Here is a 27,999-nt window from a genome sequence, read left to right as displayed (position 1 = left end):
TATTTTTTTACTTAAAAGTACTTTTTTCAACAAAATAGTCCGTTTATTTATCAAAAATAGATTGCCATTTGTTTCAAACGATATCGCCTTCTGCGCCCAAGTCTGAACATAATTTCAATAACAATCACGGAAAAAAACTTTAACAAATCACTACGAATCACTTTCAAAATTATTGATTCTAAAGCAATTAAACTGCACAATTTATAAAACAATTAAAACATACATATATATATAACTGCCAACAGATAAAAAGTTAATATGTATCTTAATTCTAGTTTTACACAATAAACGTACACAAATGTGGGCCTCATACAATTGTAGAATAGAAAGACGACATTTTGACAATGTTATGAAATCTCATTCTAAAGTTGTTATTAAAGCAAATTTTTACCAGTAGGTTGAAAATCAACTTATGCTTGTGGAATTAGGTCTGTGTCCATTACACAATTACTGTGCGTCATGTTCATTAAAATATTTAAACTCATATCTTGAGTACGTGTATAGCAGTCAAATAATTCTATTCCAAAATTCATGGGTCTCACTGTAAAAAAGTTAAATGAAATCTAACAATATAGGTTGCACGTGCTTAGGCACTGTACAACGGTAACAAAATGTACAGAGTCTAAAGCAAATTTTGCTTGATTTCCTGGATTTCTTCTTCAAAACATTGCATGCATGTTTCAAATGTCGTCTTCTTCAATTTTCGGTTAAATATTTCTGTCATTGGGCCTAAATAAAACAATTATAGTATATTCTAAAATTTTCAAGATAAGCTCACAAAAAAGTCTAGTTAACCTCTTTAATGGTTTAATGGTGCCAGGAATTTTTATAAACAATTTTAAAGAACATTGGACAAACATAATTTCATTTCTGATTCAAAATGAGATGGGGGTTATAAACTACATTTAGGGGCATGGAAATACACTTTTGTGTAATTTTGAACTATGGCAAGGTTTTTGTGCACACTTATAATACAATTCAGAAATGTTTACTCCATTTGGTGGGGGGGGGGGGGGAGGTAAATATCAGTAATCATGATATAAGAGATATATTATTTTATACAGAACAATAAAAACCCTTAACAGTGTAATTCTGCAGTATGGAATTTTTTTTCAACAACTTGACATCATACTTTCAATTGTTTTCAACAACAACATGGTTAATATTAATAAATCAGCATTTGGGCTCGTATCAAATGGAATTATATTGACCCCTGCCCACCTAGTACAGGGTTGTCCCCCGTTCTTGCTCCACTCATTTTCAAACTCTTGAAGAAGTATCTCAGCTCCCCTCTTTCTTGTTAAACCAGTCTCATCCAAGCTTAGTTCACACATCTGCATATCATCCTGGACAAAACATTCATAAATCAATCATTCAATCATCTGTGACCAAACATTTATAGATTCATCAATCAATCATCCCTAGGACAAACCATTCAGAAATCAATCATCCTATTATCTGGGACCAAACATTTTTAAATTCATCAATTAATCATCCCGCGGACAAAACATTCAGAAATCAATCATGTAATCATCTGGGACCAAACATTTATAGATTCATCAATTAATCATCCCAGGGACAAATCATTCAGAAATCAATCATCCTATCATCTGGAACCAAACATTTATAGATTCATCAATCAATCATCCCTTGGACAAAACATTCAGAAATCAATCATGTAATCATCTAGGACCAAACATTTATAGATTCATCAATCAATCATCCCTTGGACAAACCATTCAGAAATCAATCATGTAATCATCTGGGACCAAACATTTATAGATTCATCAATTAATCATCCCACGGACAAAACATTCAGAAATCAATTATTCAATCATCCAGACCAAAGCAGTCATCAATCAATCATTCAATCAATCCATTAAATAATATAATTCATAAATCAATCAATCAATTTTTAACTTTCATAATCTATTTCAATTAAATTTTACAATATTTTAAAATATTTATATGATATCAAATAAAAATATTTTGAGATTTCTATATTTCTTGTTCTTCATTTTCTTCTTGTTGGTACATCTGGCATAAATCTTTCAATCATATATCGGCTAATTTTAAAAAGAAAGAGATGACCTGTAATTAGCCACTTTACAAGAAAGAACTGTTTTTAAAATGATCTTCTTTTTTCCAAACCCTGTATTCATTTGAACTAGCTGACTGGCTTTCTTTTCTGGGAGCATTCTATATAGAATTCTTGGGGGCATGGGGGGGGATGAGAGTTAGCAAGTCACTACTCTTTACCCTCCTATTGCATTACTTGCACGTGTTTTGCTTGCATCAGCTTCTACACACTTTCTAGATCATTTAACTTTGGGTGGAGGGGGGGATGTCTCCCATCCCGTGTTAGTCTTCAATCGCTATCTGTAAAAAAGCTTAAAACACCTCTTCTAATATTCCTGTTCAATATTTTCTTCTTTTTTCTTGTTTTTACACTTTAAGGTCTTTCAAAAAGTTTAATCAAATCATTTTATCAATCAATATTTTAAATCAATCAGTTATTTCCACCAAATAATCAATCTTTACATTTTATCAATCTATAAAAATTTTTCATCAAATTAACTATCAATCAATGAGTCAATCAGCTAGAATCAATCATCCATTTTCATATCTTTCTGAAAAAAAATTCATAAACCAATCAATTGATCAATCAATTGATACATCAATGGATCAACTATTGATCAATCAATTGATACATCAATTGATTAAGTATTTGCATATTATCATGGAAAAATGTTCATTAAGCAATCTTTGAATGTTATCAATTGTATAATATCAAGCAATTGTTAAATCTACTTTGGGCAAAGTGACACTCCGCTTAGGCAAGCTTTTTCTTTGGATAGTGTACTGCAAATCACTGCAGTAAGAAACTAAAACCTAATTTAAGGTGGCCAGTATTTTGATCTTCTTTAGGCTCATACACTAGTATATCATTATTGCATTCTGAATCAATGAATCATTCAGCAGTCAAGTCAATCAACCAATCAACAATTTAGTCATTCAATCAATGAATCAATGAATTGAGAACGAATTGATAAATAATGATTTTATGATGAATGACCTGGCCAGCAACTAGTAGAACTGGATCTCTACCAGGATGTAGTTCCATCTGCCGAGCAATCCATTCTCCGTCAAAATGCGCGAACCACCAACCCTTTGGGGGAATGTTCATAAATTAATTTCTAATATATATCTATATATAAATTTGGCTTGTTAGTCTGTTTGTTTTGTCTGTTTGTTTGTATCCAATAAACGTCAAAACGGCTGAACCGATCGGGCCCAAATTTTTTGTGGGACATTACGTGACCACAGGGAAGGTTTATGAATGATCAAAATTTCAAATATTTGTCTCCATAAAAATTCGATCTTCATTAAATTTTTGAAAATTTTGAAAATCCACGAATTTTTTTGTGAAAATCCGCGAATTATTTTTGTTTTGTTTTACGATGTACACAAAGAGAACATGTTCACAATTAATTTAGAAGATCGGCGCGAAGCGCCCTCTAAGGCTAGTATATATTTTATTATAAAGATTTATTCACACACAAAGATATAAATACATATATAAATGGTGTAGTTAGAATTTGTTTAAATAAATTTTTTTGAAAATACAGGTTTCCAAAAGAAAAGAGAAAAAATATGCAAAATTATGCACAAATAGAAAACATTGATTTTTACTCACTACATAACATATTTATCATTTCAGTTATTACGTAATCATCGAATCCTTCAACATATAAATTATTCATTCATATATTCATATTCATATATACTTTGCTAGTTTGGGTGTCTGTATGTTTGTTTGTGTCCAATAAACATCAAAACGGATGAACCAATTGTGCCCAATTTTTTTGTGGGATCTCAAGTGACCCCAGGGATGGTTTATTCTCGATGATCAAAATTTCAAAAAATTCCAACAAAATTCGATTTTCATGAAATTTAAAAAATCTACGAATTTTGTTTTTAAAATCCGCAAACTTTTTTTGCTTTTGTTTTATAATTTGTATAAAGAGAAAAAAAATATTCACAGTTAAGAAAGTGTAAGCCTAGTTGGTAATATTTTCATTTGATTTGATGATTTGTCGCCGAGAAATATTCTGGTTTATCATCATTTTATTTTCTTCTTGCAAAATGTTATTTTATTCAAATCTATCTGAAGTGCCCGGCATTTCCCGTGGAATTTTATAAACATTTAAAACAAATTTTTAATTATATGAAAAAAATTGATTTTTGAAAAAGAAAATTTAAGCCGATTCGGTCCAGCCGTTTAGCCAGCTAAGGCTAACATATATACAAATAAATATATATATATATATGTGTGTGCTAATAGCTTTATTATATAGATTACAAAGGAAAGTTTACCTTGCCAGCAGCATTGTTATTGTTGATATTGTTGTTGTTGTTGTTGTTGTTGTTGTTGTTTGATTCCTGCCTAAGGAACGGAATCCTGAAACATCTCTCAGTCTGTGAATTCACCTTCTTTCCAGTATTCACAACAGGTTTGCTTCCCTCCTACACAATACAGTTTAACACAATACACTAGTACCCTTTCAAGACCCTTTCAAGACTTCTCTCTACAACAATGAATGATAAATTTGCATTTTTTCCTTGTTGAAAATTAATCATTTTTAATTGTGACTTGCGGAGGAAATTTTAAGAACTATTCTCTTCTGATTATTTAAAGTAAGCTTACCCACAAAAGTTGTGACTTTAATAAGGACCAAAAATTTTATAAACATCAAGCATATGCTCCAGCTAGCCAAAAGAACCATGCCAGAGCATGATAATATGAAGTTAAAGTTTAATAAGTTAAAACGACTGTTATTACAAAAAAATGTAAAAGAGAGGCGAAAACTGATGTTTTTCATGACTTACGAGAGGAAATCAAAAATAGACTTGTCTGAAATAGATTTCTTCTTCTAGAATTTACCTGAATTATTGAAGACGGAGCTCTCATATTTTCATCAAACGTTGAGTCCTTCTTCTTATTTCTTGCTTTCCATGCATGATAAACCTAGAAATTAATAAAAACAATCTTATATAAATTTGACTGATGTAAAACCACTCATGCATGACAAATATCCTAAACAGCATTTTCTATTAGAAAATTTTTTAATCTGAGATGGAATTTAAAGAATTTGAGCCGCGGTTTAAATCCGCCAAAACCCGGTTTAAATTTAGCGCCGGCTTAAATCTTGAAACATTTGATACAATTTTAAGTGGAACCAACCATATTTAAGCCGCGGCTTAAATTTAAACCGCCGCTCAAATTATTTAAATTCGGCCACAGAGCTGAAAACTTTAGAATGAGATATCTTTAATCCCGATTACTTAATCTGAGTATCCAATGGACACACTTTTGATTTTCTTCTTAATTCTCTCTTTTTGGATCTTACAGATAGATGCTGTATCGATAGGACTATCCGATTCATCTGAAGTCTGCTGTTCGCAAGCGGGCTTTTAGAGCAATACACTTAATCATGTTAATATGAACTTATAAAAAATATATTTTATCATATTTGAGGACTTTAGTAATTTTGAACTTTAGTCTTCGTAAACATTAAACCAAAACTTACGTTCGTTCAATCAATCTTTAGTTCAATTGATATGACACCATAAAACACTAGAAATGCGCAAAAATAAAACTGGGTTTTCAAAAGTTAAAGAGCGCATCTTAATATGATATGCGGATTGGTTGAATTTTAAACTTCTTTCTTGGTTTCCGAATGCATATTAACCTAACCTCGGATTAGTAAAACCAGGAGATCAAACATAGATCTGGATATCCACCATTCTAAAGTTTTCAGCTATGGAAAGCCTACGAATTTTCAATCTTACTGTTTTGTAATAACAACAACAAATGTTACAAGTTAAAGCATTTTTAACCAGGGTTACCCACAAAGGATGAGACTTCAAAGACGACCGCATCGAATTTTTGCTGACTTTTTACATACAGTTTTGGCCTCCTGTAGCTTAAAACTTTTTTCTTTTGGTGCCAAATAATTTAGCAAAACATTTGAAGACACTTTATAGTGCAAAATACTTAATTTAACCTTTGTTATATTTTATAGATTTTAGGTCGTCATTAAATCCTTTGTGGGTAACCCTGTTTGTACAATGTACATGTAAGACCCTTTATAGCTCAATTTATCATAAAAATTAATTATAAAATTTACCTTGAGACGCCTGTGAAATTCTTCCCTGCACGCCTTAAAACACAAGTTTATCACATTTTCTTTATTATTATTATCATATAGAGGTTTCAAGCTTTAAAGGCCACTTCTCATAATAATATCTAAAATATTCAAAATTTTATTCTACTCACCTCCAAGAGTTCTATTTCACAACTTGTATTAATTGTATCTCTTAACTCTGCATACTTCCACTTAGATAGATCATACTTCTTAGTTGCAGCCGCCTCTCTACAATATACACTTTATAGTTGCAAAATCCCTAACTACAAAAAACATTTTCTCTTCAGTATACGCTATGATTGCAGCATTCTTTCTTCAATTTACTTATTAAAGTTACAACATGCATCAGCCCTTTCTACATAATATATTTTTTAAAAGATTCTTTCTTTTGCGTATTTCAAATACTTTCAATTTATGTAATTTCAAGTGACACTCCATGCAAAGATGACAATGCCCGATTTACAACTATACCCTTGAAACCTTAATCTGATAAAAATGTCGAAGATATACTACCGTTTTTCTGACTCGAAAATTGTTTATTTCTGTGACCTTTTCAATTTTTTCTTCTAAACAAGAAATGCGCAAGTCTCTTTTCGCAAAGAAACCGGAAATATAAATAAACAGAGCTGGGAACTTCATAGAATGGGATATCCTTAATCCCGATCGGTTAAATAATCTGGAGATTAATAACAAGGGGAGTACAAGCATTATTTATTCTGGAGATTAAGAAAAAGAGGATATTACGCATTAATTCCGATATCCACCATTGAAAAGTTCCCAGCTCAGTTTAAAGGAAGGACATGAATATCCAATTAATATTTGATTAGAGAAAGAGTTAAGGGTCCCGTTGTAAATTGGGCATTGTCATCTTTACATTGAGGATCACTTGAAATTACGTTTACAGTCCCTTTTAAGACAATCCACTAACCTCTGTGCATTAACGAGGCTACTACGTTTAAGGCTATGCAACTCCTCAACAGCTCCTCCAGTCTCTGCTGCTAGCCGCAGCGCTATCTCATGATCTCTTCTCTCCTGCTCCATCTAGAAATATTATATATTATATTCAACCCTCCAGTCTCTGCTGCTATCCTTCCTCCGAGCCTCAATCTCCGCCTTCTGCCTCCGATCCTCCTCCTGCCTCCGAAGCTCAGCCTCTTCAGCCTCCTTCCGACGTTTTTCTGCCTCCATTTCCTCCTAAAAAATAGTTGAACGTGATCTCGTCAGTTGCTAATTTTCGTATAAACAGAATTGAGTTTTTGACAAACTTATGAATCATTATACCTTTGCAACCAGATGGTCTAAACCTTTGTTATTTTTAACTTTAATTATTTTATGTAAACAGCAGAATTCATTATTTAAAATCTATATGTATTTGGGTTACTAAGATATAGGAATTAGAAAATCAGAGTATGTGACAATGACTTATGATTCCTTCACTGCATGTTCATTTCGACGCAACTCTAGAACTCGAGGCTTTTTTCAGTCCAAATGAAAGCTTAGTCTTGAGTCTAAATTTCTCGTAATATTTGAATAGTCGGAGCTGGCTTTGCATTTTTTCCCCCTGTTTAATCTTCTTCCATTTCATATTGCATTTATTTCATTTCAAGCTTTTTTAATGGACTTTGGACGTAATTTTATGTTACTATCCATTTTAAATATTTTTCCGTAACTAGAAACAAGCATAGATAAAGATAAATTGCGCATAAGACTACATTTTGCATCTTGAAAGATATAAATGTACAGAGATGTTTTAAAGATATTCCAAATAAATAGATTAACTAGGTCGGTTGTGAACATTGGCTGTTCTTATGTTATTGAGTTCTTGTGGTGTACATGAGTTCTGTAGAGAGAAATTTATGTTCGCTTAGTCCTTCTCATGTCCTTCTTCAGTTCTCGGCAATATGATATATTGAAATTCTCAAAATAAAATTCAATCCTGAGTGGTTTAATAATTATGAAATCCATTAAAACACCAAACCACCCCGCTTATCATTGAAGTACACTATAATGACCCCTAGAAGTATGAGTTCGCGGACAGTACAATTCTTGGTGATTTTGCGTACATAAGCTATCTATGTTTATTTATTTATCTATGGAAACAAGGGAAAAGTTTAGTCTTTCAGTTTCAGATAAGGATTGTGAATCAGACATGCCCCTCTAATAATGGAGTCAGTTATTTTCAAATGTTTATGAGCTGCTTCCTATTTTTACCTGAAGCTTCCTAAGTTTTAGCTGCTCCTCTGCTGCTTTCTGCTTTTCTATCTTCTTCTTGACGCCAGAAAGTTCAGACTTAATTTGATCAACGAGGCCTAGAATAACAAATCTTAATTCAGGTGTCTTTGTAAACCAAAAATAAACAAAAAAGATAAAAGTTATACTTTTTACCTTGATACAATTTATCCAAATCCTTTTTTTTCAAATTCTGATTTTTCTTTATCTCAGCAATTACCTAAAAATAAAATTGTCTTTAAGTTTTCTATAATTAGTGACTCAAGTTGTCTAACTGTCTGGTATTCTTTTTTATATTAAACCCCAGTTGTCTAACTGTCTAGTATACCGTTGCTATATTAGACTCAAATAGTCTAACTACCTAGTTTATACTTTTGCTTTATTAGACTTTAATTGTCTAACTGTTTAGTATACCTTTGATATATTAGACTCTAAATGTCTAACTGTCTAGTATACCTTTTCTATATTAGACTCCAAATGTCTAACTGTTTAGTATACCTCTGATATATTAGACTCAAATAGTCTAACTTCCTAGTTTATACTTTTGCTATATAAGACCCCAAATGTCTAACTGTTTAGTATACCTTTGATATATTAGACTCCAAATGTCTAACTGTCTAGTATACCTTTGCTATATTAGACTCCAATTGTCTAACTGTCTGTAGTACAGAATCTTTGTCAGATTTTAAGCCCCCGGCCATTAAAGAGATCTGATGAACTTGACCTGGAATTTAGAACAAATTAAGGAACTTAATACTTGCCACTAACTTTGAACTTAAAAAGAAATTGTCAATTTTAGTGTAACATCCCGTTTATACCTGAGAGGGCTTTGATATTGACCAGGGCCTTGACTCTTGGCCTGTGCTTCCTCTTGGCCAGGTGCATCCTCACGGTCTTCTGGATCATTACCAGAGCATCACGCCTAGATTATAATAATAATAATAATAATTCATTTTAAATGTCGTCTAACCAAGGACGGTTAAATTTGAGATCTATGACTTCCATTGCAACCTGTGAATGAATTTTAGCCACGTCTTAAATCCCCCAAAAAACGGTTTTAATTGACCGCCGGCTTAAATCTTGAAAAATTTACTAACCATATTTGAGCGGCGGCTTAAATTTAAACCGCGGCTTAAATTCTTTAAATTCGGCCTCTGTTGAATAACATTTTTTTGGAATCCTGGCGATGAAACCAAGGGTCGACTCCGAATTGGTTTCATGGTTCTTATGGATAATTACAAAAGGAGGCTGCAGCCAGTAATAATGAGCGTGTTCGTGTTTTTGCATTTTTATCGTTCATTGCTAGTAAAATCGTTCTTTCAATAAAAGAAACGATAGTTTTTCAAAATCCTATGAAAAATTCGTTCATTCGGTAAAAAAAGACACTTTTTAAAGTTCGTTATAAATCTTTCGCGATTTTTTTTGTTCGTTTTTAAACAACGCTCGTATTTTCTTTCATTTCTTTGAGCGATCCAAGTTATTTGCCCATAAAAAGTTTTTTCTAAACGAATTCATCAAAACTTAATAATAATTCAGCTTGCACACACAATTTGCAACCTGGAAGTGTCTAATCCAAAGTTCATTATTTCTGAATAATTAGAATTAGGAAAACAAACACTTTAATTACAGTTTTCAGACATCACCGAACAACGTACGTTTGAAAAATGTTTATAAAAATTTTGAAAAATTTATTTATTTTAATTTTGAACAATTTGTGTACCTTATCAATGAGAACTTTCAGATTCTCTGGATCTGCCTTCATAAGCTGGTCAAACTCTGCAAACTTTCCAGGTCGGAAAAATACTTTGGTAAGTCCAAACTTAAAGTCGTTGTCATCCAATCCCAACGCCTGAAATGAAAAATATACTTTTATGTTAACATAAACATAAAATTTGAGTTTATACAATGAAATCATTTTTGATACCTTAAAAAGCGCCTTACAGAAAAGTCTGGGATCCAACCTAAAAATGTTTATTTTTTAGACACGTAAATTCACTTTTTTAATAAGCATGTTACAGCACATTTTGTTAAACGTGTCTTGCTTGTTTATTCTGAATTTATAATTTCATATTATGTACAAGAAACCTATTACCTAACTATGGAGGAATGTATTGCTAGTACATATTGTACAAATAAATAAACAGTAGGTACATTGCTAAATTTGGAGGAAGATATTGCTTGTACATTTTGTAAAACTAAATAAACATTATGTACCTTGCTAAATCTGGAGGGAGATACTGCTTGTACATATTGTACAACTCTGAAAACTGTGCCCTACTCGGATATCCCTAAATCATTGAAATTAATTGAATTAACATGAAGCTAGACAAAGTAAATAAAACTTGAATTTTCAAGGAATGATTAAATATCGTTCTTTCTGTAAACGTGTATCTTAATTTCGCAAAAAGATTGCAATCTCTCACACAAAAATTGATAGGAATTTTGACAATTACATCATATTTCTTTAACCCAATTCCTGCTGGGGGTGGGGTCAATTTGACGCCCCCTGTAGTTTTTTTTACATAACTCAAAAAGTATTGGTCTGAGGCTGTTGAAATGTTCTGACTTTTCCTACACTCCCAAAGCATTCCCTTTAGGCCTAAAACCGGGCTTTAATACTAACTGCCTGAGTCCTCAGGCACACTGCCTGAATGACTGTTTTTTCCTGTAACAAACTAAATCTTTGTTTTGACCCACTTCCACTTGTCAGATTTTGATAAAATTTAGCTTTTTGGAAAGTCTTTGACATAAGGAAACGAATTGCACAAGTTTTGCGAAAATAAATTGCAAATGTTTTGCAAACAATTTTGCAAAATTTTTTGCATATTTGAAATGGGATGGTCAAGGGCTTTTTAAAAATGTATAATTTTTCATTTTTTGGACAAATTTTTTTTTGCAAACATTTTTACTGTATAACTGGATTTTGCGAAAAAAAAATTCAATTTTTGCAAAGTTGCAATTTTTTTTTGCAGATTCTAAAAGCAGAGCACAAGAGTTGATATGACTGCACTGGTTCATATGAAATATTTACAAACGATGAACAAAGTTTTAAATCATAAATTCATGTTAAAATAACAATCCTTGAACATGTTTATATCAAATATAACAGCATGAAATCCAGCGGGCCTGTTCAACAGGGAAAATAATTGAGTCAGCAGAGGGTAGAAAATTATTATCTACCTGCTGCATAAGCTCTAGCACGCTGGTCATACCAGCACACTGTAGCTGGGAAAGGATTGACCCACCCTCAAACAATCCAGAAACCATCTTAACATTAGGCTTGATACACCTAAACACATTAATTAATTCATTTGTTGTATCGTCCTGTTTTACTAACTTATAGTCTGCATGTACTGTATTGTATAGTCTGCATGTACTGTATTGTATAGCCTGCATGTACTGTATTGTATAGTCTGCATGTACTGCTGTATTGTATAGTCTGCATGTACTGTATTGTATAGTCTGCATGTACTGTATTGTATAGCCTGCATGTACTGTATTGTATAGTCTGCATGTACTGTATATTAAATAAGCTTATAAAGCTTGATCAAACTGCCTAAAAGTCGATCCTGTACTTCAAATGAACCGGAGATTTCATTGAATACTTTATACGCTGTTTTCTTAATAATAAGGAATAGACTCTTCGCCAGAAACTCTCATTTTTTAATCATTATTTCTTTGCAACCAAATGTCGTAGACCTTAGATATTTCAAACTATGAATTCTGTTAAATCAAATAATCTAATTTTGAGATATCAAAATGTTACTCTATCCTTTTGCAAAGATATAGAGATAAGAAAATTTGAGTTTGTGGTAAAAACTCAATTCCTTTGCAAACACTCCGCTGAAAATGCGCCAATTTTTTTTGAGGTTTCTCCAACCCCAAAAAAAAATATGTTAGGTACATACATTGACAAATGGAAAAAATAGGTCCACCCTAATAAAAGTGAGTTTAATGTATTCAAATCTCATAATCTAGGTTTCAGTTACCATCATAGAGAATAGAATATATATTAGAGTGGAATTTAGACAGTCCTTCAGTATGAATGTTTTCAGTCCCTTTTAGCCTGAAAGGGAGTTCAAAGTGTACAAATCATGTAAATGTTCACAAATTATATGCAGTAGAGTACATTAATACCGTATGTTCCCTTGACTATCCATTTCAATTTCGAATTTTTTAAAGCTATTAAATAAACTTTATAAAATGAATTAGGTGAATAAAAAACATCATTTGATTTATAGTTATAACAGAAAATCATCGTTTGTAAAGTGAAAGGCATAAGTCTATGTGAAATGATCATTGGTTAATGATGAAACCAGCCTATTTCATAATTTGGTTTTCTTTTAATATTAATTTTAGATTTTTTTATAAAATGATGGTCCAGGGCCCAAAAGGTTATATAGCGCAAATATGTGAAGTACACCTGCAGTATGGAAACAGAACAACAAAATGGCCGTTTTACACTTTTTTCCAGTAAATTTCACTCTATTATAAATTCTATTCTCTTAGTTAGAGTTAGAGCAAATTGTACAGTATGCAATTGTACATATACTTGATTATAGACGGCAGAACTGGAAAGGACATGAAATAAAACAATACTTTAATCTCGCAAGAATATTTTGCATTGCCCTCAAATTCAGCCAAAATACTGTAAAATCAGCAATTTAATGCAGACTTTTTTTTTAAATAAAAAATAAGAATGTTTTACCTTATAAAGTTTGTTCCTGTGCTTCTCAGTTTCTCCATAAGTTCTTCCAACTGTCTTTTGAACTTATTCCCAACACTTAAAAATATTAATTAACAAATTATATCACAAATTTGATGAAAAAATGTTCATCAATTTTATAAAACATTGACGACATGGTCATAATAATTAATCAATTTTTTTACTTTAGAAAATTTTTTTTAGAGTAAAATGTTTCATCAATGACCCCCGTTCCCCTCTCCGCCATTTAAATGCATTTTACCTATTGTACCTACTGGACTAAGTTATTATATTTAAACGACATTAGTTCAGTTGGTTTTAAACACACTTTTCTTTCTGTGACACCATGTAGATAGATAGATAGATAGATAGATAAATAGATAGATTTATAAAGATAGATAGATAAATAGATAGATTTATAAAGATAGATATAGATATTTATATAGATAGATAAATAGATATTAACCTGATGAATGTTAGTTTGCCCCTGGAGGACCCGTTCTCTGACCCTTGGTTAAACAAGTCCTGGATAAACCCGTTCTTACACTCCTACAACACAAATTCAAAATGTAATTATTTTTAATTATAAAACTGTTTGTCAGAAGCAATATTTATTGACAATCTTTGATTGAACAATCTTTGATTGAACAATCTTTGATTGAACAATCTTTGATTGAACAATCTTTGATTGAACAATCTTTGATTGAACAATCTTTGATTGAACAATCTTTGATTGAACAATCTTTGATTGAACAATCTTTGATTGAACAATCTTTGATTGAACAATCTTTGATTGAACAATCTTTGATTGAACAATCTTTGATTGAACAATCTTTGATTGAACAATCTTTGATTGAACAATCTTTGATTGAACAATCTTTGAATGAACATCTTTGATTTTTTACCTGAACCAGAGCTTCCAATGAAGCGTGAAGAGCGTCGTTATTTTTCTCAATAAACTGCTGAGTTTGATAACAGACTGCTCCAGCAAAATGACGGATAAGAAATCCGTCGTCGTCTCTGAAAAAGTATTTTTAAAAAAATTTGAAAAATATATTCAGAAAACCAGGAAAATTTATTAAAATTTTCAAGAATCTCAAAACAAAAATTAAAAACCCCAGTAAAAGCCACTGAAAATGTAACAAAAACTGAACGGAAAGTGATATTATTAAATAACTTTAAAAAATAGGAAGCTTGGGATAATGTGACAATTTAAATAAGTTTTCGACACATTCTTAAATGTTCTTATCCCGTAACCTTTGGAACCTGCTGGTGTAAACCGTTGATATTTCAGACTTACACAGAATTCAAAGTTTGAAAAAAGGAAGGTTTACAACATTTGATTGTAAAGATAAAGGAATTGAATCTTTGCCACAAACTCAGATTCTCTATTTGCTGTATCTTTAAAACCAAATGTAGCAGACCTTAGATATTTCAAACTATGAAATGTGTTTGATCAAATAATATAAGTTTGAAATATCAAAGATTTACATCATCAGGCTGCAAAGATATCGAGATTGGAACATTTGAGTTTGTGACAAAGACTCAATTCCTTTGGGATAAATTGTAATTGATAATGGAAAACAGAGATTAAACGACAAAATTTCTAAAAAGCCATAAAAACCAAAATTATCGTCAACCATGAATAATAAATATGAAAAAAACTACAAAAAACTAATTTTACAAATTGCAAACCAGCACCAACATATCAAATACCAATCCCAAATACACAACAAAATGATAAAAATAAATACCTATAATAAAATAAAAACGTATAACGTAAAAAAAATGAAAATCAACCTGATCTCTCTGTGCTCTTTAAGCTTAGACTTCCTTGGCAAATCAAGTCTAAATGCAATATATATATATATACAAATTTTAAAATTATGTCCTATTTAAAATTGTAATTTTAAGTAATTTTTGTTATTTATGCTGTTTTTTGCTTTAAATTTTATGATTTAAAGATTATCATTAAGTTTTTTTATTTAAATTTTCACCTGAAATGATTCCCATTGTTGCTATGAACCTCGCTGGTAAAATGCTAAAAAAAATTGTAAAAAGAATTTGTAGATATTTTTTTTAACTTTGAATTTTGTTTTTTCATTTTATAAAATTGTTAACAAGCAATTGTTAAAGAAATTTTTAAAATTTTTTTTTTTTTGTGTGGCAACATCTTTTAGCTGTGGCCCAAGTATCCAACCATTACTTATATAGCTTTAGAAAAACCAATAAATACAATATAAGTTTACAGAAATCAATTTATCTTGATAAGTTTATTTTTAAGCTACTGGAATACTTTTATAACAATTTCAAATACACATAAGATGGCTTAAATGTCGTCTACATATTCCTCAGTTCTATGGGTCTTCCTAAATACCTGGTAACTTGATTTTGGCAGCTTTGATTCTTCATCAAGTATACTAAATATACCAGTTGACTTCCCTTCAATCAAATCAATGCAATCCTAATAATTAAAAGTTAAAAGAACTAATTACTAACCATTTGAAATCTCTATATCTTTGCACCATGAATTCGTAGATCTTCAATTTCAAAGTGTAACTTTGCTTAGAATTAAAACACATGTTTCATCAGGTTGTTAGATAAAGTGATTCTAAAATTACAGTGTGAGATGAGTGATCAGTTCCTCTACATTTAGAAGTAAATTTTTTAAATCAAAATCAAAAAAGATTTCATTAACTAGAAAAAGGTTGAAATACAATAATTAGAAATCTATTTAACCCTATTAAAGCTAGGGGTCTGAATCTATACCCCTTAGAAAAGGTCTTAGAGTGATGAAATAGGGTTGCAATGCACGATCATTGATCATAGCCCAATTTTTCAAGGCAAGCTCATTGAAAAAATAGAGCACAGCGTTACCTGTAATAGTTTTAGTGCTAACAACTAGGAAGGCTTGTATAAAAATGTCAAAAAAGATATTTTTTTTAGAAATATGAAATGTGACGCATGTATTTAAACTAATTTTCCAGGGGCTTTTCAAAAATTTAGTTTTAAGATCCGTAGCGTTAATAAAAAAGCTGTGGATTATTTTAGATTTCTTTTAACACGGACCGGCCTTTTTATGCACCCTACCTAGCTTATGCATAATTTACTATTCCTTAAATATTTTTATAAAAATTAATTTTTTACTTTCATATTTTTTAACATAATTCAGGACGATCATCGTACAGCGAATCCCGAATATGAGAATATATAGCAAGAGTTTTTTTAATGTCGTATTCTCAATATATCTAAGATCGAATGCAGCGGAAAAACAATTTTAATATATCAATTGCTGTCCTTCATATTTCAGGGCTATTAATTAACTTTGAATTAAAAATAAAAAACAGTTTCTTGATAATTATCAAAAAACTTTTGACTACAATGATATTTGGATATATTTTCACAAATCGTATTCAACCCTTTGAAGCACCGACCATCTCAGCAGCTTTCTTTTTCAGCTTTTACAGCTGTCATACATTTTTAAATACATTTCAAGTCGACATTTCATGCGCTCTTGCTAAGTATTCCTATATTTAAGACTGGCTGTTCTTTTTTTAAATATATCAATAAACCCTATAATACATTTAGTGAACTTTCTGCATAAAATCTGGTAATTTTAAAATTTAGAAAAATCCTATGTGATATCATTGACAACTGACCGTCCAAAATTTTGACAGGGTCAGAGGTCATGTTTTATAAAAATATAAACATAGGAAGAAAACCTTGACAGGGTCAGAGGTCATGTTTTATAAAAATATAAACATAGGAAGAAAACCTTGACAGGGTCAGAGGTCATGTTTTATAGAAATATAAACATAGGAAGAAAACCTTGGCAGGGTCAGAGGTCATGTTTTATAAAAATATAAACATAGGAAGAAAACCTTGACAAGGTCAGAGGTCATGTTTTATAAAAATATGAAAAAACCTGATTATCCACAAACTTGACATTCTTGACTCCTAGTCCCTCCTTCTTGTACAGCTCTTGTTCATCCTCAAATAAAGTATTTGAGTAAATAATTATGTACAGTTCTTGTACAGTTCTTGTACAGTTCTTGTACAGTTCTTATACAATTCTTGTACAGTTCTTGTACAGTTCTTATACAGTTCTTGTACAGTACTTGTTCATCCTCAAATAATTATATAAATATATTTAGTTTTCTATGCAAACTCAGCTCGTAGATTAAAGGGACAGACCGGCTATTTAAGGTAGTTCAACTGAGTATGCAGTGTTGTGAACAAATTCTTTAGGATTCTTTTGAGACATATAAACTTTTTAAAGATCTGTAAACCCTGAGTTTGAGCACAAAGTCGACGTTCAAAATCGTACTTTTGGGTGGAGATACGTTTTCAGAATTGTTTTTTTTAAATCATTTTTTTGAAATTTCTCAAATGAATCCTAAGGAATTTGTCCACAACACTCCATACTCAGTTCAACTACCTTACATAGCCGGTCTGTCCCTTTAATGAAAATATTTCAATACTATTGACCAATAATTTGATCAAATTCTTAACTGGTCCAATTGGTTGATTTTTGAAATTCCGCAAAACGCCGGGAAACAAACAGAAACATAAGCAAAGGTGAAACGCTTCACTGTAGACAACTGCTTAATAAACAGCCACAGAATATAAAATCTAACGAGCACGGGCAACGTTGGATATTTCTGCTAGAAGCTTCTAAAACCAAGAAAACTAACCTTCAGAATTCTCTGATTGAAGAATTGTTGAAGCTTCTCATTGCAGTAGTTGATGCAAAACTATTTAAATAATATTTTCATTAAGAATATATGTTTATAAAAAAGGGAATAAATTACAATTAGCATAAGAAACGTAGTTTTTGCCAAAAATTCTAATTTTCTATTTCCTAAATCTTTTAACCTGACTTTGCAAAACTTAGAACTTTGTATAAATATAGAACTTATAGCAACATTTAGAACGAGGAACTTGGTTTTTCAAACAGTTTTCGACTTTTCCAAAAATAAATCAGGACGAAAAAAAATCTTTAGCAAATTCAAAGATGCTGATTTTATTCATAATCGTATTACGTATGAAAAATTTAAATAAAAACATAATAGTTTTCCTGCTCAAAACTGTTTACAGCAAAGTATTCGAATCCAGCAATATCTAAAATTTCATTTTTAAAAATTTACCTTTGCTGTTGCGATAATTGTCTATTTTTTTCAATTATGGGGAGATTTATATATATAAATATTTTACCTGGCGCTATTAGCCTCGTACACCTTCAGAGGGACCATGATCACAGTTCCTTTAAATCCACCCTGAACCAATCAATCAATCAATTAACTAATCTTCTCCGGGTTATCAATTAAAAAATCAAAAAATCAAATAAATTTATTATTTAATCGATCATTAATTAAATAGGCAATCAATTATTAAATCAATTAATTAAATAATAATCTAATTAATTAATCAATCACATTTTTGTTATTTTCAAATAAAGAAACTGCAACATCATTCCGATAAAAGCTTATTCTTAAAAGATAAAAATACATACCTTGATAGCCTGCATAACGCGCGCAGTAAGTGCGCGCCTAAGCTCATCAATATCAAGACCTAACAGTTCAGATGTCGTCTTCAAACTTCCTTCACATCTGAAATTACGCAATTACTTACAATTATATTTCTATTTTCCCGCATTTTTTAACTTTTCTTACCTTTCCTTTACTCTTGATCCGCCTCTATTGTCATCCGGATCATCCTAAACATTTTTGTGTAAATATTTTTTTTTGACTCCAAAAATATTGCGTCAAAATGTCTCAGCAAAGGGACTGAGTTTTTGCCAAAAACTCTAATTTTTAATCATTATGTATTTGCAACACAATTTATAGTTTGAAATATCAAAGGTCTATGACATTGGATTGTGAAGATATTGGGATTAAAAATTCAGAGTTTGTGGCAAAACTCAATCCTTTAAACAAATAAATCGAGTTCAAGTAAATCTCTTGAAAACTCTTGTTGTTTCAGGGCTAAATATATCTATACCTCGAATTCTACATTTCCTAGATGAAGAACGGCAGCTATGGTTGTATAAACAGACATTCGCTCCTTTTCAGACATACCAATATTACCTTATCGATAAAACTGTTAAAACAACTATCATTGTGTTCCATCCACCGAACACTTTGATATTTCACAGTAAAAATACAGTGGTCGGCGATAATATCAACACAATGAAGACGATTTTTTTTGCATCAATACTGCTTTGATCTCTGACAATTTTTTTTTCAAATGACTAATTTACAAGAAAAGAAAGACAAGCTGTTAATCGACAACTTCTCTTTGTTTCCATGCTTTTGATTTTTGAAAGCTTGGTGGAAAACTAAATTGGAATATAAAGTCGTCTTCATTGTGTTGATATTTACGAAAGATATTTGAAAGAAATTTATTAAACTATGATCGAATTTTCTTCAACTCTTAGAAATTCTTAGAAACTCAAAATTCTAGAAAAAGTTGATTATTTAAAACATGTTTTTATTATTTATAATTTTTGAATCTTAAAACATACTATATTTAGTTCTTACCAAGATCCCTATCTACTGTGTTAAATCCTTTAACATCATCCAGAATGTCGTCTTTCAAGCAACCTTTCTTCCTAAACATGATTAATGCAGGGTTACCCTCAAAGGATACAGTTAATACGACTTTAAATTCTTTAGAGAAAACGCTCTTAAGGTTCAATTCAGTGTTTTGCCTCGGAGCTAGTCTTTTAATGCCTTGGAGCTAGTCTTTAATGCCTTGGAACTAGTCTTTTAATGCCTTGGAACTAGTCTTTTAATGCCTTGGAGCTAGTCTTTAATGCCTTGGAGCTAGTCTTTTAATGCCTTGGAGCTAGTCTTTTAATGCCTTGGAGCTAGTTTTTTAATGCTTTTAGCTAGTCTTTTAATGCCTCTTAATGCCTTGGAGTAGTATGCATTTGCAGGGAAATATATAAATATAAGGAAACAGACAGACAGTATAAATTCCGAACTCACGTCAGGAAATTCTCACTCTTTGTGGATAACCCTGTATAGTTTATATATGAAGAGACCATTTTGTATTTTTCGTATTCAGTGAAACTATAAATGCTTTATATATTGTATATCTGTAAATTATAAAACTTTATAGACAATATTTTTTATATTATTCACAAGAAAATATACAACATTTTCAATGGATTTCTAGATAAGTTTTAAATTGTAGAATGTTGTAGATGTGGAATTACTGACCTATGTTCTTGAGAGAGTCGCTCGTTAGAAATCTTCTTTTCTGAATCCGGAGTCAAGAAGTACTGAGTAGAACCTCCAGCTAAATATCTAAACAATTTATCATAAAATTATAGTAAAACAGGACGATATTTAAATCTTATGTGCATTTAGTGTTGTTTAAAGCAAATAGTTTAAGCCACCATAGTTTCAGTAGAAGTGAATATTTCCATTTAGTGTTTAGCGCCGATATCAGGATTCATAAATCTGATGGGATAATGAGATAGCTAGAAAGATAGATGTTACCGCCATACTATTTATATTGGCTCAGAATAGACAACAAACACATGACTGAACCCTGATTGGATCAGGCGCTAATGGACTCGGCATACAGGAGTAAAGCAGAAGCTTGCAAATATTTTCTAAGAGAAATGGGTCAGTCATACTGCACAATTCCTGTGTTAAAAATTTTAAATAATTACTTTCGTTTAATAAACTTCTTTAAGGGTTCCATTATATGTACTAGCAGTCAAGAGTTGATGCGAAAAAAATTGTCTTTTTACGAAAAGCTATTTTACAAAAACTGTAAAAAAATTGTTGAAAATAATAGTACATGGATTAAGAAAGAAAATGAAACATTTCATATTCTTTATATCCCATTCCCAGCTGCTAGCAAATCCATAGAATTTGAAGGATCACAAAAGAAGTGCCAGATAAAGATCATCCGGTTTATCAAAGATGTTAACAAACATTACTAATAAATTCTTAAAAAAATACTTGATCCGAACTCAAATCATTCAATACTTTTTCTTGATAAGCAAAATGTGGTTTTAGTGAAAAATAAGTTAAGATAATATTGCCATACGATATTTTGTGGTTTTAATTCGTTTTGAAAGAATCTCTTCTGTTCCTTTTATGGGCAATTTTAATTTGTCTTGTTTTGTTCCCCTGGCCAGTTTTTTTTTTCTATTCCAAAGCCTGAAGGATGTTGAAAAATCATAAATTCATGAAACTTTATTGTTCTCCGAAAAAACTAATTTGTGCAACTTTTTAAGGATTCTGAGGGGAATTTGAACACTCAAAGGGACTGTAAAGGAAAAATGAAAGGGGGTATAGGCTGAAAGCTAATCACTTTAGCTCTTGATCGCGACCCATGAAAGTCATATCTGATGTTCCTGTCTCGAGAAATTCATATAAAACTGTGTCAAATCTATACGAAAATTAATCTATATACAATTTTGTATAAAAGTAGTAGGTTTAAACAGATCATATTCAGCAAATAAGCAACCAATCTGAAAACGATGATATCCCAGAGAAAGCTAATTGTAATTTAGGTTTACTTTTATATTTGTTGTTTCTATTTTCAACAGATTTCATTCATAATATTATTTTTACGTCCGTATTACTTGACCAGAAATTCCACCAATGGCAGTGCAGTAAAGTGGTCACGTGATACAGGCGGAGACACGTGACCAGTATACTGCTCTGCCATTGGTGATAGTTCTGGTCACGTGATTTAAGTTTCAGATTTTCAAAATTTTACATATATGAATTTTCGAATAATTTTAACACAGTTTTATATCAGTTTCTCGAGACAGGAACATCAGATATAACTTTCATGGGTCGTGATCAAGAGCTAAAGTGATTAGCTTTCAGCCTATACCCCCTTTCATTTTTCCTTTACTGTCCCTTTAAACTTATTCTATTAATAAGATTCCTTTAGCCGGGTATCATGAAGAACAGTATCATAAATGGCTCGTGAGAGCCATTTGAAGTCAGAATTTATCGAGAAATGATTTAACGATTAATTGTGTTCAATTATCAATGGTTGAGGGACCCATAAAGACTAAAAAGAATTGTAATTAGTAAATCTTTAGATTGACAAATATCAAGACTTTAGAATTTGAAATCAACATTAACAATTAACATGTGTAATTTAGTTTTCTGAAATGCTTTAACAAAATATGCAAACAATGTTTTCTTATTTAACTTTCATCAGGATTCCACTTGACGGATAAAGTACGGCCTTGCTTCTGATTTTTTACTTTACAAATATAACATATTTCCAGAATTTTCGAATAAAAGAAAATAAGAATTTTTTCTGAAAACACTTCAGGAAATTACCGGCAAAGGAATTGCGTTTTTGCCACATATTCTGATTTTCTAACCTTTTATATTCGCAACCCAATGTCGTAGATATTTCAAACTACGAGTTCTGTTTGAAATATCAAAGGCTTACATCATTAGGTTGCAAAGATATAGGGATGAGAAAATTTGAGTGTGAGGCCCGTCAAAGACTCAATTCCTCTTATATCGTTCCGAATCACCAATTTTCTACTAATTTCATTATTTTTATTTCCAGGAACATTCCGTATTTTTCCGTAAAATTTTCCATTGTTCATACGATTTTTATGTTGTCTGTGATTTTTAAAAGGTCATGTTTTTTTAATTAATTAGATTTTGGGTAACTTAAACTTTGACGGTGATACCCCTTGGCTAAGGGTTTACAAAAAAATGCCTATGGATTAAGTACAGTGAAAAATTTGTTTTTATTTGGTGCACCCTGTACCTAAATGAATCCGGGGCTCCTAGTTTTAGTTTCTTCCGGATACTATCATCGGCCCCTGCACACAGTTGGTAGAATATATGGTAGTTTCTCTCCTAAACCAAACCAAATATTAATATAAAGTGTTTTTTAAATTTTTTAAAATTCAATTTCGAAAAAAACTTTAAATTTTTCATTTGTTCTTATTTATGTTTGTTCTATGGTTGTTCCTGTTGGTTTTGGGAGACTACTCTAGCTCTTTCTGAAACAAAAAAAAATTACTAAAGAAGATTGAATTGAGTGATCTTCTAGTCGCTAATCTTGTAGTCTGATGGTGTAAACCTTTGGTGTTTCAAATTAATTTTTTGTAGTAACTATGAAGGTCTCTGACAGTATGTAGGGCTTGCAACTTTTAGGGCAAACAATTTGCAACTTTTATGGCAATCAATTTGCAACTTTTAGGGCAAACAATTTGCAACTTTTATGGCAATCAATTTGCAACTTTTAGGGCAAACAATTTGCAACTTTTAGGGCAAACAATTTACAACTTTTAGGACAAACAATTTGCAACTTTTAGGGCAAACAATTTGCAACTTTTATGGCAATCAATTTGCAACTTTTAGGGCAAACAATTTGCAACTTTTAGGACAAACAATTTGCAACTTTTAGGACAAACAATTTGAAACTTTTAAAAATTCAGTGTTAAGTATTTCCAACAACGTTGCCTAATTCATTTTTCGATAATCACGCACCTCTGACCCTTTAGTAAAAGTAAATTCAACCTAAAGTCTGTCTGCTTAATTTACCCAATGTCCGGGTGATACAGTACAAACTGGGACCGGAAAGGTTGACCCGGCTCGGAAATTCAAATGTACTACGGCTGCCGGTGTAATGTTACTCTTACGACCAAGGATAAAACCCAAGTTTTTTTTTTTTCTAATTCTTTTTGGGATTTTCGAAATTAATACTTATTAAAATTACCTAGAAGATAGTGACTGATATACCCTCCTGCAACCTACAATATTTTTAAACTCTGTAAATTGCAAATTTATGCTCATTTGTGTCATCAATTTGCGCAATTTTTGCACTAAAACGAGGTCGAAAATTGCAAAACCAATTGATATATTACACGGAGCATAAATTACACTAAATTGAAAAAAGAGCAGCTACTTAGGCGAAATTACCTAAAGAAAGTTTCAATAAAAATGTGAATAAAAACTGTGCGAATTGCTTTTAGTGTAAATTCAAATACAGAATTTTTACAAATGCATTTATATTTTTAAATAACATTTTTTACACTAACAATAACACAAAACGATAATCACACAGAAGTGAAATAAAAGGCCGCGATTTGGAAAGGGAAAAAATTTAAGAGGAAACTTAAACACAGCTTGTCATCGAAAAAAACTTGAAAACGTCAAAATTTTGAAAATTTCAAATAAACACAAAACATATAAAACTGTTTTCTTGTTTCCAACAAAAAATAAATTTTAGATTTCTTTAATGTCGTCTTCTTATTCCCCGGTTTAAGGGGTCAGTAGTAAAAACAAAACAAAACAAAATTGCAAACAAAAAAATTGGAGTTACCAACCTGACACCGACTATCAAAATGGATCTCAATAAACTTCCCAAACCTGAACACAAAAATATTAATTTTGTTATATTCTCAATTAAGGGATTGTAGACATTCAAGTGATCCTTTATTTTAAAATGGATTGTTGGATTCACATTTATTTTATACCCTTTCTTTGATCACAGAAATATGGATAGTAATAATTTTAATATACAAATATATAATTTAATAAATAGGTAGATAGATAGACTAAAGAAAGATAGATAAATAGATAGATGGATAGATAGATAGATAGATAGATAGATAGATAGATAGATAAATAGATAGATAGATAGATAGATAGATAGAAGATAGATAGATAGATAAAAGTATGTTCACCTGGAGCTGTTATTATTCCTGATAGTTTTAGCATTACCAAATGCTTCTAGGATAGGGTTGGCTTGAAGGATCTTTTTCTCCAGGGACCCCGCACTCTATGCAATTTCATAATAGTTCAATAAATATGAAAAACATCAATATTTTAATATTGCAATTTTTTCACATAAACTGAAAGCTTCTAATCCCTCTGAATCAGTGCATTATTAAAGAAGTACGCCTTTGATATTATAAACTTATTTAATCTTACTGAACTCATAGTTTAATACATCTAAGCTCTACGACACTGGATTTTTAGAATCATAGCTTGTAGCAAATACTCCTTTCTCTTTTATTTTTCAACTTAGCGTAATATTGTATATAATTATTCACCTGATACTATTATAGATTGGGATTGCTTCAGAACCTTCATGTCTCTAAACATAAAAGGAACATTTTAAATCCCAATATTTTTTCTGCTTCAGCCACAAAATAAAAAATATATTTCGAAAAAAAAGATAATTTATATTGAATGTTTAAACATTTTAACGCAGCTTTTACACCTATAATCCTAGTAATTTAAAAAAAACCGGTTTTTTTGGCGCTTTGTTTAGGCTTCTATCAAGTTAACAGTTTGTAAGATACAAAAACAAAAACTTTTAGAACTTGCAAACTTATCAAAGAAACTTCTTTAAACCCAAACCTTTAAAACAGGAATTATTTTCAGGAAAACATTTTCAAAAGTTTATTTGTATTTTCATAAATAGATTATAATTTATAATTTTTCGATTTTGTTATTTTTTATAAAATATATTATTTGTCGCAACCAAACGTACTGAGTGACCCTAAAAACTGCTTTATTCGTCATAGCTTTGATTTTTTTTTCCTTATCATTTAGCAAAGAATAATTCCATGAACATTATGAAAACTGACACTAATGAATGCATTTTTGATAAAATTTAATGTATGATTAAAACTCGTTACTTACAGCTCGAGTTGTGTCCATTTCTGTCATGTTATTAAAATTGCCACTTTAGTCAATTTTTATCTTGTCACGCGGATTTAACAGTTCGGTTCAATTGTACCTTTACAACTTTTTTGTTGGCCGATGCAATTCGAATCAAAAAGTAAAAAAAGTGAGTCTGAGACGGAAAACATCATAATTGGAAGTCTTCAATGAAAATATGGGGTCTCTAATGAAAATCTGGGGGTCTACAGGGAGAATATTGGGGTCTCCAACGAGAATCTGGGGGTCTCCTTAATGAAAATGATTTTTTCCCAAATTCAAAAAAAGTCCGTTATTTTCAAGGTTGTTGTTGAATTATAGACAAATCGCAAATGAATTAAAATTGAAGAAACTGAACGCATCTTTTCCTGGTTTAGAATGTTGTGGTTAATTGTTTAGGGTGTTGTGTGGGACCTCACATGACCCCAGGGAAGGTTTATAATTAAATCCGCGAACTAGTTTTCCTCTTGTTTTATACTGTACAATTAGAATTAGATGCTTACAGACAAAGCCAGAGCTAAAAGTTGAGATTAGATAGAGATAACTTACCTTTAAATACCTAAGCCGAACATTATTGAGCAAAGTTGCCTCATTTAGGAACATCAAACCACAGTTGTCTTCTACTTCCTAAAATACAGGATAAATTTTTGGAAATAATAGAACATATAGTTATCATTATCCTCCTAAAATACAATGTATTGTATATTTAGGAATAAAAGAACAAAATAAAACAACTTCAGAGTATAAAGAGGGTTACAAAATAAAATTCAAGAAAATTCATCATAAGGACCTTTATCATACGCTGGAAAAAAAACATTCTCTACAGCATTTTGAATGAGGATAGCTTTTTTTTCTAATTTACTAATTTTCTAATCTTGTGCATAAAAAAAAAATCCGGGAATAAGTATGTCAAAATGTCGAATACACGCTTGGCGAATTTTTCGTTAAAAATTTTCCAAGATTTTCATGTTAAAGGGCTAATAAAATTATTTTACGAATTCTCATGACCAATTTGGCCTGCTTTTTTCGCTGAGAGAAGTAGTTTTCAAGTCATTACTTTTCTTTTGATGCATGTAAATGATTACTACCTTTGAATCGCTTTCTTCTGCAGGGTAGAGACGATCATAGGTGGTAGTTACAGCCTTTAGAGACCTAGATTATAATACTCATTTTACATTATTATATATTTTAAATAATACTTGTTTAGATTAGGAATACCACATAGCCCAGTCTAAACTAACCTAAACTTAAATAAAATATGTTTTTTTCTTTTCAAAATTTAATCCCAAACACCTCTTTGTAGGTAAAAGTTTTGCTAACTCTAACAAACTAACCAATAAATGATTAAGAATATAAAAATTGTTTATAATCAATGGCTTGACAATTAAAAGAGCAGAAAAGTGTTGATTTTAGTCAAAAAAGAATAATGTCTGTTTTGTTTTCTAATTAAACGTTAGCAAACGGAATGGAAAGAAATCCCAGCATTAGATTTTCTTTTTCTAATGATTCATTAGATATTTCTATCAATTGGTCTGAAATGCTGAGCACTGCATGAAAAATCTCTAATCTAGAATGCATGATCTCGATATATCAAATGAAGGAACTCTTGAATTTGAAGATAAATGATTGATCCCTCAATTAAAATTATGAATATATATAACTGCCCCGGGTTATTAAAGAGCACATAATCAATTCGTAGGTTTGCATAAAATGTTCAGATCAATCCTGAGATTAACATCACAAAAGTTGGTCCCTCTGGAAAGTATGGCAACTTGTCAGATTCTGTTTAACTTACAGGGTTACTCGCAAAGGATGAGGCTTCAGAGACGACTGTGCGAAATTAATTATCTCTTTTTTCGTCCTTTTTTGGCTCCCTCCAACTTTAAACATGTTTCTTTCTTTTCCAAATCATTTATTATGGCAAGCAATAAGCCAACTTCAACCAATAGATATATTTAAGTCGCCTTTATGCTATAAGATTAAATATTGAACCACCTATTTTTAGAAAAATTGTAAAAATAAACTGTAAAAAAAAACCTGTCAATGGGTTGAACTACAGGACCGTCTTCAGCAAATTCTACTATTTTGCCGAGAATAAATCCCTGGGCGGGATCAGACAACCAAACTTTTTCAGAATTCATTTTTTAATCACGCATCTGTAAAAACTTAAAAAATAAAT

The 27,999-nt window shown here is 31.0% G+C and overlaps 1 protein-coding gene across 1 annotated transcript; it reads right to left on the bottom strand.

Moving 5' to 3' along the window:
* Positions 1-21: 21 nt before the first annotated feature.
* LOC111711149 (unconventional myosin-VI-like) lies at positions 22-27,981 on the bottom strand. Its single transcript, XM_023485418.1, is given in 40 exon segments — positions 22-729; positions 1,222-1,346; positions 3,077-3,169; positions 4,378-4,527; positions 4,946-5,029; positions 6,192-6,224; positions 6,341-6,437; positions 7,138-7,403; positions 8,421-8,518; positions 8,595-8,658; positions 9,065-9,162; positions 9,257-9,360; positions 9,409-9,449; positions 10,159-10,287; positions 10,363-10,399; positions 10,653-10,726; positions 11,619-11,727; positions 13,147-13,221; positions 13,610-13,692; positions 14,049-14,163; positions 14,944-14,991; positions 15,141-15,184; positions 15,521-15,607; positions 17,069-17,134; positions 17,838-17,897; positions 18,221-18,356; positions 18,358-18,419; positions 18,656-18,752; positions 18,816-18,859; positions 19,144-19,229; positions 19,683-19,753; positions 20,367-20,453; positions 22,912-23,003; positions 23,118-23,149; positions 23,869-23,902; positions 24,479-24,521; positions 24,839-24,933; positions 26,304-26,447; positions 26,909-26,972; positions 27,858-27,981. Coding segments are annotated over 40 exon segments (3,393 nt in total). The 5' UTR covers positions 27,962-27,981; the 3' UTR covers positions 22-707.
* Between the last annotated feature and the right edge of the window lie 18 nt (positions 27,982-27,999).

The sequence above is a fragment of the Eurytemora carolleeae genome, unplaced genomic scaffold (assembly GCF_000591075.1).
Source record: "Eurytemora carolleeae unplaced genomic scaffold, Eaff_2.0 scaffold1132, whole genome shotgun sequence".
In the NCBI taxonomy this organism is placed as follows: domain Eukaryota; kingdom Metazoa; phylum Arthropoda; class Copepoda; order Calanoida; family Temoridae; genus Eurytemora; species Eurytemora carolleeae.
Note: the sequence above shows the minus strand (reverse complement) of the source record. Positions and strands in the feature narration are given on the sequence as shown.